The sequence below is a fragment of the Gracilinanus agilis genome, chromosome 1, assembly GCF_016433145.1.
Source record: "Gracilinanus agilis isolate LMUSP501 chromosome 1, AgileGrace, whole genome shotgun sequence".
In the NCBI taxonomy this organism is placed as follows: Eukaryota; Metazoa; Chordata; class Mammalia; order Didelphimorphia; family Didelphidae; genus Gracilinanus; species Gracilinanus agilis.
In genome coordinates this window covers 520179343-520194377 of record NC_058130.1, presented here as the reverse complement: position 1 = coordinate 520194377, position 15035 = coordinate 520179343, and the positions used below count along the sequence as shown (strand labels likewise).

The following is a 15035-nucleotide window of genomic DNA, read 5'->3' as shown; positions in this document are numbered from 1 at the left end:
TAGGGAATACATTTTCTTGTAAGAGAAGTAAAGTTAATTTAATAATTTAATTTTCCTCCAGAAAATTTATTGTATTTTCCTGCATATCATATCCTAGAGAATAGAGTTCATAAGATTTAATATTTGACTTTTGAAGAACAAATGACATTAAAATGAACATAAATTGAGGAAGACAAAACTATAAAGAATAAAGAATAATTGTGCAATGTTTTTAACGTTGTATTAGGTAATTCCCAGGAAGGGGGGTATATCTAGCTAGCTAGATTAAACACACATACAAACATAAATGCATATGTGTATATATAATATTTACATACACGCACACCTTTGCACATATGTAAATATGTACATATAATATGTAAGTATATGTATGAATATGTGTATATTTGTTTGTATGAATTCAGATCATAACCTACTTTGAAATTCAGTCTTAGAAAGGTACCTAGGGAACCAAGGCCATTCAACTAATATGCATTAGAGGCAAGTTGAAATAACATCTTCCTCATTCTTAATCCTGTAATCTATCCCCTATACCAGCATTGATGAATCAAGATCACATGCCAAAGTGCAACTTCAAGCTGCCTGTGAGTTCCCACCCCCCATATTACCTCAGATAGTGGAAGGAGAAAGAGCTTGCATTGGACAGCTAGATAGAGGGGTGGGGCATGCAAAAAATGTCCTTCACATCTGTGGAGAGGGGAAACAGAGCAGCCCCTCACCCTGCCACCCTGGAACCCTTGCCATGGCTTCACCAATATGGCACCATACAATGGTATCTTTCTGAAAGTAATATATTTTCTAGTAAAATGTTTTTGCTTTTTGTTTTTTGTTTTTCCTGGACCATCACCATTTTATTTTTTTAATTTTAACTTTAAAAATAATTTTAAAACCCTTACTTTCCATCATAGAAACAATACTCTGTATTGGTTCCAATGCAGAAGAGTGGTAAGGGCTAGGCAATGGGGGTCAAGTGACTTGCCCAGGGTCACACCGCAAGGAAGTGTCTGAGGCCATATTTGAACCCAGGACCTACCTTCTCTGAGCCTCATTCTCAATCCACTGAGCCACCTAGCTGTCCCCACAACTATCATTTTATGATAACTGATACTGAGATAAAGAGACATTAATAATTCTCCGCATGCCAATTTGTAAATATTTACTTCAAATATATATTCAGGTATTTTCCTGCATATTTAGAGATGAGAGGTTAGTATTGAAGAGATGCAGTTTTAATGGGGATAAAAATAAGAATTTTATACTTGTGTTTTTTACTCAGGCATTCCCTTTTATGAAAATACAGCCATAGTAACAAGTTAAGCATTCTGCAATGAAATATGTAAAAGCCAATGGAAATGTTGCCCCCGTACATATTCACAAACAAACATATATGTTTTAGAATGCTTTTCTGATGCAATTGAATTCTCCTACCATGATTTTTTCTTTTTTTTTTTTACCACAAAGAAGTAATTTTCAAAAATCTTTAGCAATGTCTTTCTTTAAGCCACAAACTCCTACAACAGATGTCATTGGTATTTCCTGATTAAGTGTAGAATTTATTCAAATTTCTCTAAAATCCCTTTGTTAAAAAGTATTGTATAACAAGTGTGGTATAATAGGGTTAAGAAACATAGAAAAAGACATTGGTTTAATTGCTACTTAGGCTATTTATATTAACTCTATACATATCTTCATGATCCTGTAAGAAACCATGCCAGGAAATAAAGAATACTTTAGTGATAATACTTTGTTATGCACTATTCAGAATTTAATACAGACTAAACATATTCTACTGCTACTTTGTAAAATAAATACAACTTTAAAAATTAATGCTGACTGGGAGAGGTAGAAGAGTCTCTTAAAATAATATTTTATTCCTATAATCTAGAAAGAAATCTCAAGACTACTTTGAAAAAAAAACAGTAATAATATTTAAATGAAGAGAAGTCAATAGAGGAATATATTTACTTCTACTTTGTTTCTTTAATCTCCTTTTTTATTTACCTTCATGAAGGAACAACTTTGGCTATATAAGGACTATAGAGTCATTTTTAAATATTTGCTCCAATGGAAACTAATATTTGAGGGTCTATCCAATTCTTCCAATTTTTAGAAAGGAGATCATTAATCTTACATTATGTTTCCATAAATTAAAACAGTTCCTTGTAGCTGTGCTGCATATTCTCTAAGCATGAGGTTTGAGTAGTGTAAAGCTTTTGACTGTTTCACAAGTTACCTATGGTGGTGAATTATTCATAAAACCAATATGAGGTGCAATGTACTGGGAGCACACTAGAAATGATCAATGAAATATTTAATATTTTTTTACTTAGAGTTTGTTCCAATTTTTGTGTCAGAAAAATGTAATCAAAAATAATTCATTTTATCATATGTTTACATAAGAAGTCATTTAAAGTAACAAGAATATAAATGTTTACCTACTGACAACTATCCTTTTTAGTTCTTTCATATCCATAAGAGACTCAGCAACACTAAATTTGTGAGAAAATAAAATGTCATGGAAAAAGTAATTTCCATTGGAAAGTCAAGAATTAAAGAACTATGCTTGTTGAACAGATAATTATTTTGAATTTTGCTTTATATTACAAGATAGATTGATTATCCTCCTTCGATTCTTTATTTTTTCTGAAATCACCCTTCTCACAAAGAGAAACCATTTAACTTTTTTCAATAATTATCTATTATTATATATGCCAAGTAAACCCCATAATACCAGCTATTATTAACCAGTCAATAAGCATGTGTTAAGTGCCTATCATATGCCAGATACTCTGCTAGATGATGATTATAAAAAATTCCAAAAATAAGCATTTATTAAATACAAACTATGTACTAGGTAAACACAAGGGACATAGTTAAAAAACAAATATAGTGGGGGCAGCTAGGTAGCTCAGTGGATTGAGAGTAAGACCTAGAGATGGGAGGTCCTAGGTTCAAATCCCAGCCTCAGATAGTTCCCAGCTATGTGACCCTGGGCAAGTCACTTGACCCCCATTGCCCACCCTTACCACTCTTCCACCTAGGAGCCAATACACAGAAGTTAAGGATTTAAAAAAAAAAAAACAAATATAGTCCCTGCCATTAATTTGCTTACTATATTCTAATGAGTAGATATGTGGTGTGTGTGTGTGTGTGTGTGTGTGTGTGTGTGAACATATAGAACTAAAAACAGAGCAGATGGAAGACAAAAAAAAGGGTGAAACTAGCAGGTATAAGAAGGCAAACTGGAAGTCTTTGACCTCAAAAAATTAAATACTATAAGATAGGAAATATATTCATATAAACATATTCAAAGAATACATAGTGTAAATATTTAAAGGGAGACACTGGACATTGGTGGAATCAGGTAATAGCTACTAAAGTAAAAGTAAATTGAGCTCTATAGAAACTTGGTATATATACTTATCAAAAACAGAGTGCTTTTCCCTCCAAAAAAGATAAAGCTAAAATAATTCTATGTGAAATAGACTAATAATTCTTTTCCTTACACTCAGAATAGCAATTTTAATCTAGTTGCAGATGAAATTTCTTCTTTTGGAATAATATGGATGCTTAAGTTTGGAAGTATTTCTGAAAAATGTTTAAAAATAATATTAGTAACAAGATTGGATTTGGGGGATGTTTGTTAGCATTATCCAAATAGACGCAATAGGTCTTTCAAAACAGGATTTAAACAACAATAAAAACATGATTTCTCTTTAAAAATCAATATCCTATTTACTGAGTGCTATTTTGCAATTACTTGGTATGCTCTTTGTCTTTGTGCCTATATTTGGTGGATTGCCAAATAAGTCATATTATTTTTATATATGATAATTATCTAACAATGAAATATTATCTACTTATTAAAATCACTTTGAATATAATTTGATTAAAGACTAGGATGGGGAAAATTATATCCTTGAGAAGCAGTAATAGAGTGGTAATACTGGTAGTTACTTAGTGTTCACATTTGAAGTAAAACATGGTAGGATGTAATACATAGAAAGTCGGCTTGTGAATCAGAAAAGCTTCTATTCAAGTTTTACCTTTGACTCATAGTGACTATTTATTATTTACATTTTACTCCCCACAGACAAGTTTTTAATAGTCTATATGTTTCAGAGGAAGTACTGATAGAGAGACACTTCCTCACAAAGAAATCAATGAAATCATGAGTCTATGAATTTAAAAAAAATCAAAACTAAACCCAGGATTCTGTAGAAGTTGTTTAGTTGTTATCCTTTGTACCTGTAGAAGACCAAAATTAGCATCACTGTATTGGAGGTCAAAGTTCAGTCTGCCTGACTATGGCTAATCAGACTAATATGATGTCAGAAGGCTCTACCACAAGTTGTACACAAAATGCCCATATGAACAATGTCTTTAAATTTTCACATCTCACATTTCTTTTGAGCTACTGCAATTCTGTTTTGCTCATAGAGCACAGGACCTTTTCTGTTGTGGGCACATCATGTTGGATGGTCCTGTGCCACTGTCTCCCATGTTTCACAACTGATACCAAAGTTCTTCAAAATTTATAGAGGTTAGTGCATATATCTATGAACAAGTATTTAAGTGCTTTCTATGAACCAACCATTAAGATAGGTGCAGGGGAAATTAAGAAAAAAAAGTAGGCTTTGCTCTCGTGGACTTTCAATTCTGTCATTAAATTTGTAAATTTCTTAATCAGCATTTCCAGAAATTAATTTTCATCATAGTCAGATTCATGTGGTCTTAGGTTCTCCTTTTACATATGAGGAACTGTAGGAGACTTCCCTACAGTTCTACAAGCAGTAACTGATAGAGCTGGGATTTGTCCTTGAGTCATCAGACTCCAGATTTAGCACTATTTTCACTGAGCCACGATAGACAGTATAAAATGATGAATAGAGAACCAGCCTCAAAGCAAGGAGGAAATGGGTTCAAACCTTGCCTCTGATATATACTTTTGTGAGTCAGAGCCAGTGATGTAACCTCTCAGGCCTCTTCTGGGCAAATCTCTCAGCCTATAAATTGTAGTCAAGATGTTCATCTACATGATAAGAGAACTTCAACACTTAGGAATGCCCAAATTTAATCAAATAGCAGCTTAATTCTCTGTTTCTATCTCTTAGCTGCCCCATTGCTATTTTTTTAGTCTAGAATTGCTGGTCTTTAACAAATTGGTTACTTTTTGTTCATATTTTACCTTTTGTAAATGAGTTAATACAAAAGAAAGTTATTTATAAATTCAGTAATAAGGATATTTCTTTTTAGGAAGCAAGGGTCGTTTGAGTTACAAAAGTTTTAGTGTGGTCTTTATATATTGAACTGGTTAAGTAAAACTGAGTTTTATTCATATAAAACAGGAGCACTTACAAAATCAAATATGTTTACTTTTTATGAGATCGTGATTGGTAATACAAAACTGAAGCATGAACAACAGCAGATTTGCTGGGTTTTTTTCATTTTGCTACATTTAGTATGAATATGTATTTATCATTATCAAAACCATTATAGATAATATTTAAACATAAATAAAGTAGCTAGGCTTCAAATACAATGATAAAATATGCTGTATGCATGGAGTATATATTCTCTCTTCTTATCTGATTAATTTAAAAGGCCTTATGTTTTTAAACTAGAAATTCTAGAGAATGAATTAGATGTGATGCAGATAGAACCAAAAAGGAGCAGAAAGAAAGAGACTACAGTCATTATAGGAGTTAAGTAAATTTTCTTTAAGATTCAGGTGCAGTCAATACACATATTGCAACAATTTTTTTTATTACTTAATTTGATTTTGACAATTTGAGAAGGGAAATGATGAGTGATTTAACTGGACTGAAAGTCATTTCAGTCAAGGTGGTTTCATTTCTATGATATAAATTCTTTAAACCAATAGAAACTTTCTTCCCAAGATTCAGATGAGAAAAGAATGGGAGTTAACACTGTAAAGGAAAACCTAACTTAATATTATCTTTAGTCATATATATTTATTTTTCTGTGAAATTTAATATTTTACATTTCAAATTGATGGCAATGTCAACTTAGTTATTGGCTAAATATATTAAATTTTCCAAATATTTTCACATTTATTCAAAAACTATAAAGAGAAAACATTATCGCAAAGATTAAACAGCTACAATGTGTCAGGTGATTTAAAATGCCTCTATGTTCACTTGAAATGTTGTTGACAATGAATTGGTTTTGTTGAGGAAGGGTCACTACCTTGCTGTACTTAGACTGCTATCATTTTAAGCAACATATTTAAAATATCCTATGAAAAGCTATCTCTTCATCACAGTGTGAAAGAAGGCTCAAATTATAGATTTGATTCCAAATCATGAACTATGTTATATTTATTTGCCTTTTTGTTGAATCAGAGAAATTGGATCAGAAAATTCTTCCCTAATACAATAAAACTTTAAGTGAAATAGTTATTCATATTTAAGAGAAACTAGAACATGAAACCATCAGAAGTAACATTTGTTAAAAATGTCCTCAGTCTGATTCTACCAACATGTGACATTTCTTACAGCAGCTAGATATTATGAGATAGAACAATCTCTTTATATCTCTTTCATATAATGTTTTTTTTTAATATTTCTAGTGCAAGACCTATGCCTGTGTACTGGAAAGTCATCTAATGGGACTAACTATTGACTTTAGTATGGGATTTGTCTGCTTTGATGCTGCAACAAAGGTAAAAAAATTCATTCCTGGCTCTGATAATCATGGTGCAGATATTTTGGCTTTGGAATTTAACTAAAATATCCTCAAATCATTTTTTGTACAATTTTATAGTCAGTTATCCTCTGCCAAATCCCTAGGCTATAGAATAATCTAAGGAGTTTGTTTCCTGGTTAAAATAGCATAAATAATGTTTTAATGTTTTATAGAAAATCCAAAATTGATCAGAAACTGAGTTCTTATGCTACTATGGTAGAAAATAAATGGTTATTATATTTATATTTATTCACATTTCAGTAAGCTATGCCCTTACTCTAAGAAAAATGTACCTTGATGATTATACAACTTTCCTGAAATGTGCCTCCAGACTATTTCTCTTGCACTATATAAAATTTGGTATTGCAAAAGTAATTTCATTTATGATGATGCCTTCTGTGTTTTTACCTTTCTAATCAGTGTTTCAGAGACTTATAGAATATTAGCTTTGGAAGAAATTTTAGAGACTATCAAGTGTAATCTCTATCCTAATATCAAAGTCTTTGTGTCTTTCCCCTATTCAGTAGTACTTTGTACCATTCTTTGTATTATTTTTCTATTTTTCAAAACTTGTTTTCAAGAAATTATCTGAAAGATTCATACTAAAGCTTTAATTACTGATGAAGTTTAATGGTATACTGCTTCCACAAGATTGAGATCAAGCCATTGTTGTTTTTACTATTACTGTTATCATTATTAAAGAATAGATAAAACCTTCAAGCAAAATAATTAATCTCTAAATTATGGCCTCAAGATACAGATGTAAGTTTTAGAACTGAGTTTTCTGGTATTCTTGAAGACTCACACACACATACATGTGGGCACAGAAACATTTTGCTTAAAAGGAATTCAAAAGCCTTAACCCATGTAAGATTAAACTCTGAAGAATAAAAGAAATATTATTTTATAAAATTGATTTAACTCCTTGTATGTTTGAGTAATTAGACCCCTGTCAGAGTTTTTCGTTATAAAGATTTTTTTCCCAATTTGTTGTTAATAATCATTTTTAACATGGTTACATGATTCATGCTCCTACTTTCCCCTTCACCCCCCGCTATTCCCCCCACCCATGGCCGACGCACATTTCCACTGGTTTTGTCATGTGTCCTTGATCAAGACCAATTTCCAAATTGTTGGTGGTTGCATTGTTGTGGTAGTTTCGAGTCCACATCCTCAATCATGTCCACCCCAACCCATGCGTTCAAGCAGTTGCTTTTCTTATATGTTTCCTCTCCTGCAGTTCTTCCTCTGAATGTAGGTAGCGTTCTTTACCATAAATCCCTCAGAGCTGTCCTGGGTCATTACATTGTTGCTGGTACAGAAGCCCATTACATTTGATTTTACCACAGTATGTCAGTCTCTGTGTACAATGTTCTTCTGGCTCTGCTCCTTTCGCTCTGCATCAGTTCCCGGAGGTCTCTCCAGTTCGCCTGGAACTTCTCCAGTTTGTTATTCCTTTTAGCACAATAGTATTCCATCACCAGCATATACCACAGTTTGTTCAGCCATTCCCCAATTGAAGGACATACCCTCCTTTTCCAGTTTGTTGCCACCACAAAAAGCACAGCTATAAATATTTTTGTACAAGTCTGTTTATCTATGATCTCTTTGGGGTACAAACCCAGCAATGGTATGGCTGGATCAAAGGGCAGGCATTCTTTTATAGCCCTTTGAGCATGATTCCAAATTGCTAGCCAGAATGGTTGGATTAGTTCACAGCTCCACCAGCAATGCATTAATGTCCCAATTTTGCCACATTCCCTCCAACATTCATTACTCTCCCCTTTTTTCATTTTAGCCAGTCTGCTAAGTGTGAGGTGATACCTCAGAGTTGTTTTGATTTGCATTTCTCTAATTATTAGAGATTTGGAACACTTTCTCATTATTGATACTTTTTATTTCTTTATCTGAAAATTGCCTATTCATGTCTCTTGCCCATTTATCAATTGGGGAATGGCTTGATTTTTTATACAATTGCTTTAACTCCTTGTATATTTGAGTAATTAGACCCCTGTCAGAGTTTTTCGTTATAAAGATTTTTTCCCAATTTGTTGTTTCCCTTCTGATTTTGACTACATTGTTTTTGTTTGTACAAAAGCTTTTTAGGTTAATATAATCAAAACCATTAAATTTACATTTTGTAATTTTCTCTAACTCTTGCTTGGTTTTAAAATCTTTCCTTTCCCAGAGATCTGACAAGTATACTATTCTGTGTTCACTTAACTTATTTATAGTTTCCCTCTTTATATTCAAGTCATTCACCCATTCTGAATTTATCTTGGTGTAGGGTGTGAGATGTTGATCTAAACCTAATCTCTCCCACTGTTCATTTCTTATAACACAATAGTATCCCATCACTATCATATACCAAAATTTGTTCAGCCATTCTCCTATTAATTGACATCCCTTTAACTTCTAATTCTTTGCCACCTCAAAAAGAGAAGGTATAAATATTTTTGTACAAGTAGGTCCTTTCATATTTTTTTAAAATCTCCTTGGGATACAGACATAGTAAAGGTATTATTAGATTGAAGGAAATGCATTGTTTCATAGCCCTTTGGACATAGTTCCAAATTGCCCTACAGAATGGTTGTATCAGTTCACAACTCCCCAAGTAATGCATTAATATCCCAATTTTGCCACATCCCTGCCAACATTTTTCACTTTCTTTTGGTGTCATATTGGTCAATCTGATAGGCATGAGGTGGTATCTCATTTTTTTTGCATTTTTCTAATCAAGTGATTTAGAACATTTTTCCATGTAATTATTGATAGCTTTGATTTCTTCATCTGAAAATTCCTTATTCAAATACTTTGACCATTTGTCAATTAGGGAATGACTTGACTTCTTTTTAAACTCTTACTTTCCATCTAAGAATCAATACTGTGTATTAGTTCTAAGGCAGAAGAAAGGTAAGGGCTAAGCAATGGGGGTTAAGTGATTTGCCCAGGGTCACACAGTTAGGAAGAGTCCAAGGCCAGATTTTAACCTGAGACTTCCTATCTCTAGGCCTGGTTCTCATGCTACTGAGCCACCTAGCTGCCCCCATTACTTGTATTCTCATAAATTTGACTTTGTTCTTTATATAATTGAGAAATAAGACCTTCGTCCAAGAAATTTGTTATAATTTTTTCCCAGTTTGTTGTTTACCTTCTAATATTGGTTATATTGGGGTTTTTTTGTAAAAATAAAAAAAACAGAAAACATCTTTTTAATTTAATATTGTCAAAATTATTCATTTTACAACATGTAATGTTCTCTGTCAACAGTTTGGTCATAAATTCTCCACTTCTCCATAGATATAAAGGTAGACCAGGGGTCAGCAACCTTTTTGGCCATGAGAGCCATAAACGCCACATTTTTTAAAATGTCATTTCGTTAGAGCCGTTCAGTGCTCACAGCGCGCGCTCCTGTAACAGCGCCTGAAAAAAATTGATTTTATGGCTCCTGCAGAAAGAGACATATGTTGTCGACCCCTGAGGTAGACTATTCTATGTTCCCCTAATTTACCTATAACATCATCCTTTATTTGTCAATGTCTAAATTATATATTAGGTTGTGATGCTTACTGACATCAGAGGCTTTATTATAACAGTCAAAGTAAATTTGGAAAAGGCTATTTAAAATCTTCACATGCATTTTTTAGGTCCTAAACCTTTATCTTCATGGCTGATCAAAGCCATTGATGCCTTGATCTTTCTCTTTTGTGACTTGTATTACATAAGGATATTTAGGAAACAAATGTCTCAAACAATGTATATCACTATCTACTTACTCATACCATGGGTATGCTGGCAAATTTCCCAGAACGAACCAGGCAGCAGTTAGTGAATCTGATTAGTCTGGAAATACTAAACAAATTGTTATATTTCCATTTAGGGGGCAAAAACATTTAGTGAGGAATGAAGTTTGAGTTCAGAGAAGTTTAACAAGGAGGTAGGCCAAGACCTAAAAGAAATAATAAGTCAGTACCATCAGTCATTACACACTAACATGTTAAATATTCATATTTAAGGCCATCTCAGGGTTATATAGTACTTTAGCATTTGGTATGTCCACTAGGAAATTCCTTCATATAATCATAGAGCTAGAGCTGAAAGTGACCATATGGTCATGTAATCTAATCCTACATTTTAGAGATAAAGCATCAAAGGTCCAGAGAGGTTAAGTGACTTAATTCATTCATACTTCCCACTGAGATATATCACCACCACTGTATTCCTTTGAGGTAAGCAGGTTCTAGGGGTTAAAAAATTATATTTGCTGGTTGAAATTCATATGTTTAAAGTATAGGAAGTAAACCTCACTCCATAAGGAAAATCTCTTCCAATGTTCAATATTATTGATATTAGCTGTTATAATTATTGTTAATAATTTTGTAACATATTCCTTGAAAGTTTCCTAGGGCCATGAGAGTTTTAGTGACTTTTCCAGTGGTACGTTGTCAGTTGTGTCAGAGGAAAGACTTGAACACAAGTCCTTGAGGCTTCAAAAATCAAATGTTTACTGCTACACCCAATTTCATCTCCTAATTGAGCTCTTTCTGTCTTTGGATGATAGGTGAACAGGCTATCATTAGCTTAATATTCAAAGACATTCCTGCTTAGTAAAGCCTACCATGGAGAATGCTTTCTGGCAAAACTTTTATGAACATAAGATGATGTCCAGGTTACCACATGACTTTAGTAGGATATGCCTCAATAAATCATTATTTAATAACAGCTAATCATACTTCAAGAAGATCATGGCATTTTATAGGATAAATACATAAAGGCAAAACTAATCTAAAATAATCAAATTTTGAAAGGGGTCTCAAAAAATATCTAGCCCAGGAACAAGGGTGCATTCCATCTACAGCATTGTAACTCTGCATGGTGCTCAAAACATTTTCATTACAAAGAAAATGAAAGGGAACAGAGATTGGCACTTATATTTTTTTCCTCCATTAAAATAAAAAAATAACGTTCAAAGCCGTCCCTCTGGGAAAGGGAATAAAGATATTCTCAAAGGTACAGATTGCATGCAATCATGCTTGAAAGGGTATGTAAATGTTGAAAAGTCAGAGTAGCCCTAATTCTCCAACCTATTTTTTTAATGCCTTGCTTTTTCTTCAATTTCCCCCAACTTATTTATATTTCCTACTGTTCCTACACAAATTCAATGGATTTTCCTCTCGCATAAACTGCAGGCAAAGGCAGTTATTAACTATTTCCCCCTTCAAGCCAGACATAGAGTGAGTGGATGAGAACACATTGAACCCAAGAGGCATAACACTTAAGTGTTGTTACCATAGAAGCAATATAATTGGTATTCTATTCTCCCCAAAGGGAATATTTTTTCTATAATTACAGCCATCGAAGCATCTGAATTTTCCATATACTAGCCTGAAAAAAAAATCACTCACCAAGAATGACTATTTGAAGCCATATTATGTTCAATAATGTTAACATAGAGTTATAATAAACTCACAATTGGCCAGGCAAGTTTATTTTTAATCAACTTGGTGATTGCCAATTCCATTTACCTGTTGCCCTGCTTTTATCTACTCACTCTTCTCAATTGACTGCCCTTTAGCACCATCTTGAAAGGGCAGTAGAAGAGATAAGAGGGGAAAATTCACATCAGTTTACTTCACTATTTATGTGATGTAATTGAAATGGTTTGATTTATACTTTATTCTTAACCTTTGATTAATTGAAGTTCATTAGTCATTGAACAATGAATATAGTACTCCATAGAAGCATACCATATGATGATCTTTATAATCTATGAAATTACATTTTACTTCAATGACACGTACTATTGGATGACAGCAACAACAACAAATGACTTCTATGAATATCAATACTTTTACCTGGCAATTTTGGTCTTTGAATTTTACATGACTATTCAAAGAATGGGGTGCTAGAATAAGGAGAGAAAATAACTCTTTGTATCTTCCAAAAGTTGATTTTATCTACAGGAAACTAGAGTTGAAATTAATGTTATGTTGAAAATTACAAATTATCTTGAATTCAGTATTGTAATTCTTAAAGTTATTAAAGACTAGTAGAATTTATTAGTTTAAACTTTTAATGTAAAGGACTTAATACAACTATTATTTTGAACTTTAATCTCTAAATGAAGAAATAAATCTAGAATTTCATAATTAGAAGGGAAGACAGGTAGATCATGAATAAGCATGATCTTCCCTACAAATGAATGGACAAGTGATTATTCAGTCTGCAATGAAGACTTTCATTGATGGACATCTCTCTACTTTGTGACACAATCTATTCCACTTTTAGACAGTTGTATTGTTGGGATTTTTTTCTTTATATGAAAGCATTTATTTTACTGCCTACCCTTTCAAACACTAATCCTAGTTTATCATCTCTAATCAACCAAAAGAAGTAAAATTCCTCTTTCACCTGGCAGTTTGCTAAATACTCGAAGATATCTGTCATGTTACCCCAAAATATTCTCTCTCCAAATTCATCTCCAGTTTCTACAACTAATTCTTATAAGGCATAATTTCTAATTATTTGAAGACTTCATCTGGTTGTACTTCAGTTTGACAACATCTAAGCTGAAATGCGGAAATTAATATAATATTCTACGTGTGGTCTGCCCAAGGAAAAGTATAGTAGAATTATCAGGAACCTTTTTTCTAATTATTATGTCTTTGTGAATATAGTAATTAGTTAATATTGTACTAGTTTTTGGTTTTTTTTATTCTTTTGGAGGCATTATATACTCTATTGTTGAATTATATTAAACTTACTAAGATCTGCTAGAACCTCTATTAAAAAATAAACCATGAATTTTTGTTTAGCCATGCTTTTCACATCCTATACTTGTATAGCTAGTTTTAAACTCATATAATTCCTTTTCTTTCCCTGTCAAATTACATTGAATTAGATTAAGGCAGGCCTCCCAAAACATTTTTTTTTAGATTCTGACTCTGTTTTATTTTGTGTTAGTATTTCTCCCACCTTTGTGACATCTGAAAACTCAATAAACATACCACTTGCACCATTCCCAATTAACTGAATTTTTTAAAAATATAAAACAGAAAAGGAATGACAGAAAATTATAGGAAATTTCCATTAAACAAGTACTATCATATTAGTTGCTATTCTTTGATTTTAGTCTCTCAAATAATCCAAAATTGCTTGACATGCTCTATAGAATTGTTTTTATCCCTCTATCTTTTTCATTAATATAGCATGTCACTATCAAATGTTTTTAAGGTAGATTTTTATATTTACTCTGTTTTTATATTACTCTGCTCAAAATATAAATTTTAAAATTTGAGATAACATGTTTTTCCTGAACATGAAGGATCTTACCAATCCTTTCTTCCTTTTCTAAATCCTCATAAATTACCTCTTTAATAATATGTTCTAGGATTTTGCTAGAAATTCACATCAAGTTCCCTTTTTGATAGTCATAAAAAATCTTCTTTGTTTCAAATAAAGAAATTTTTGCTTAGCTAAAGTCCTGCAACAGTTTTCTTTCTCCCTATAAATATATTTATTGTAGTATACAGAATTGGGGTCATATAGTTTTTTCTAGCTTTGGCTGAGTTCCAAAAGCTGTTAGGCTTTTGAAATCTTGAGGAGAAGAGGCAGTTGACTGGATCTTCCATAGAGGGAGGTGGTCAATGAGCGAGCTACTTTGATTACCTAACTTTAATATTGAAATTTAGCCTAGCTTTGACATATTTAATTAAGAAATTATTAGTTAGATAAATCCTTTATATCTTCCTTTCCTATTACCATCCCTGCCTTTTCCCTCCCTTACCTATATGTTGTGAAGTTAATAAAGAGAGTAATTAGAGAGGAGTTAAATTTGTGAAGGGTTACCTAATTGGCAGCATTAGTTATAGTTAGTCAGTCATCATTTATTCCCTTTAGATAACAATAGTACCTAGTAAAAACTGAGTTTAAGGCAGGTCCTTACCCAGACTCCATCTTTACTTCCCTTCCCCCACCCAAGGTTCCTGAAACAACTGATAGGGCTTTCCTTTGATCCACCTTCCTAACAAACCATCCTTCAAACAAAATAAACCCTTTTTGTGTTTCAACAACCCTAATTAGTATAATTTGTCTGTTAGTTATCAAGAGGGAAGAAGAGGGAAAGAGACAACATACTCTGGGTTAGAGGAAGCTGGGGCATCCATCTTGAAGGAAGGTGTTACTTCAAAACAAGTCCCTTCCTGTGAAATTAACTAAAGCCTGTTTGTTAATTTCAGTCTAGTCTATTTCCCTCAGCTTGTGTTTGAGTCTAAGTCCCAGTCTGTAAGCCTGCTGTGTTTGTCTGTTTAGTTTAATTTCTCCTCTCC

General features: G+C 32.7%; 1 protein-coding gene across 1 annotated transcript in view; it reads left to right on the top strand.

The window, feature by feature from the left end:
* Positions 1-15035, top strand: part of SNTG1 (syntrophin gamma 1) — a 504168-nt gene that overhangs the window by 390072 nt on the left and 99061 nt on the right. Inside the window, exon 15 of the mRNA XM_044682770.1 lies at positions 6593-6685. Coding sequence (XP_044538705.1) covers positions 6593-6685 — 93 coding nt within the window. The remainder of the gene's footprint in view (positions 1-6592; positions 6686-15035) is intronic.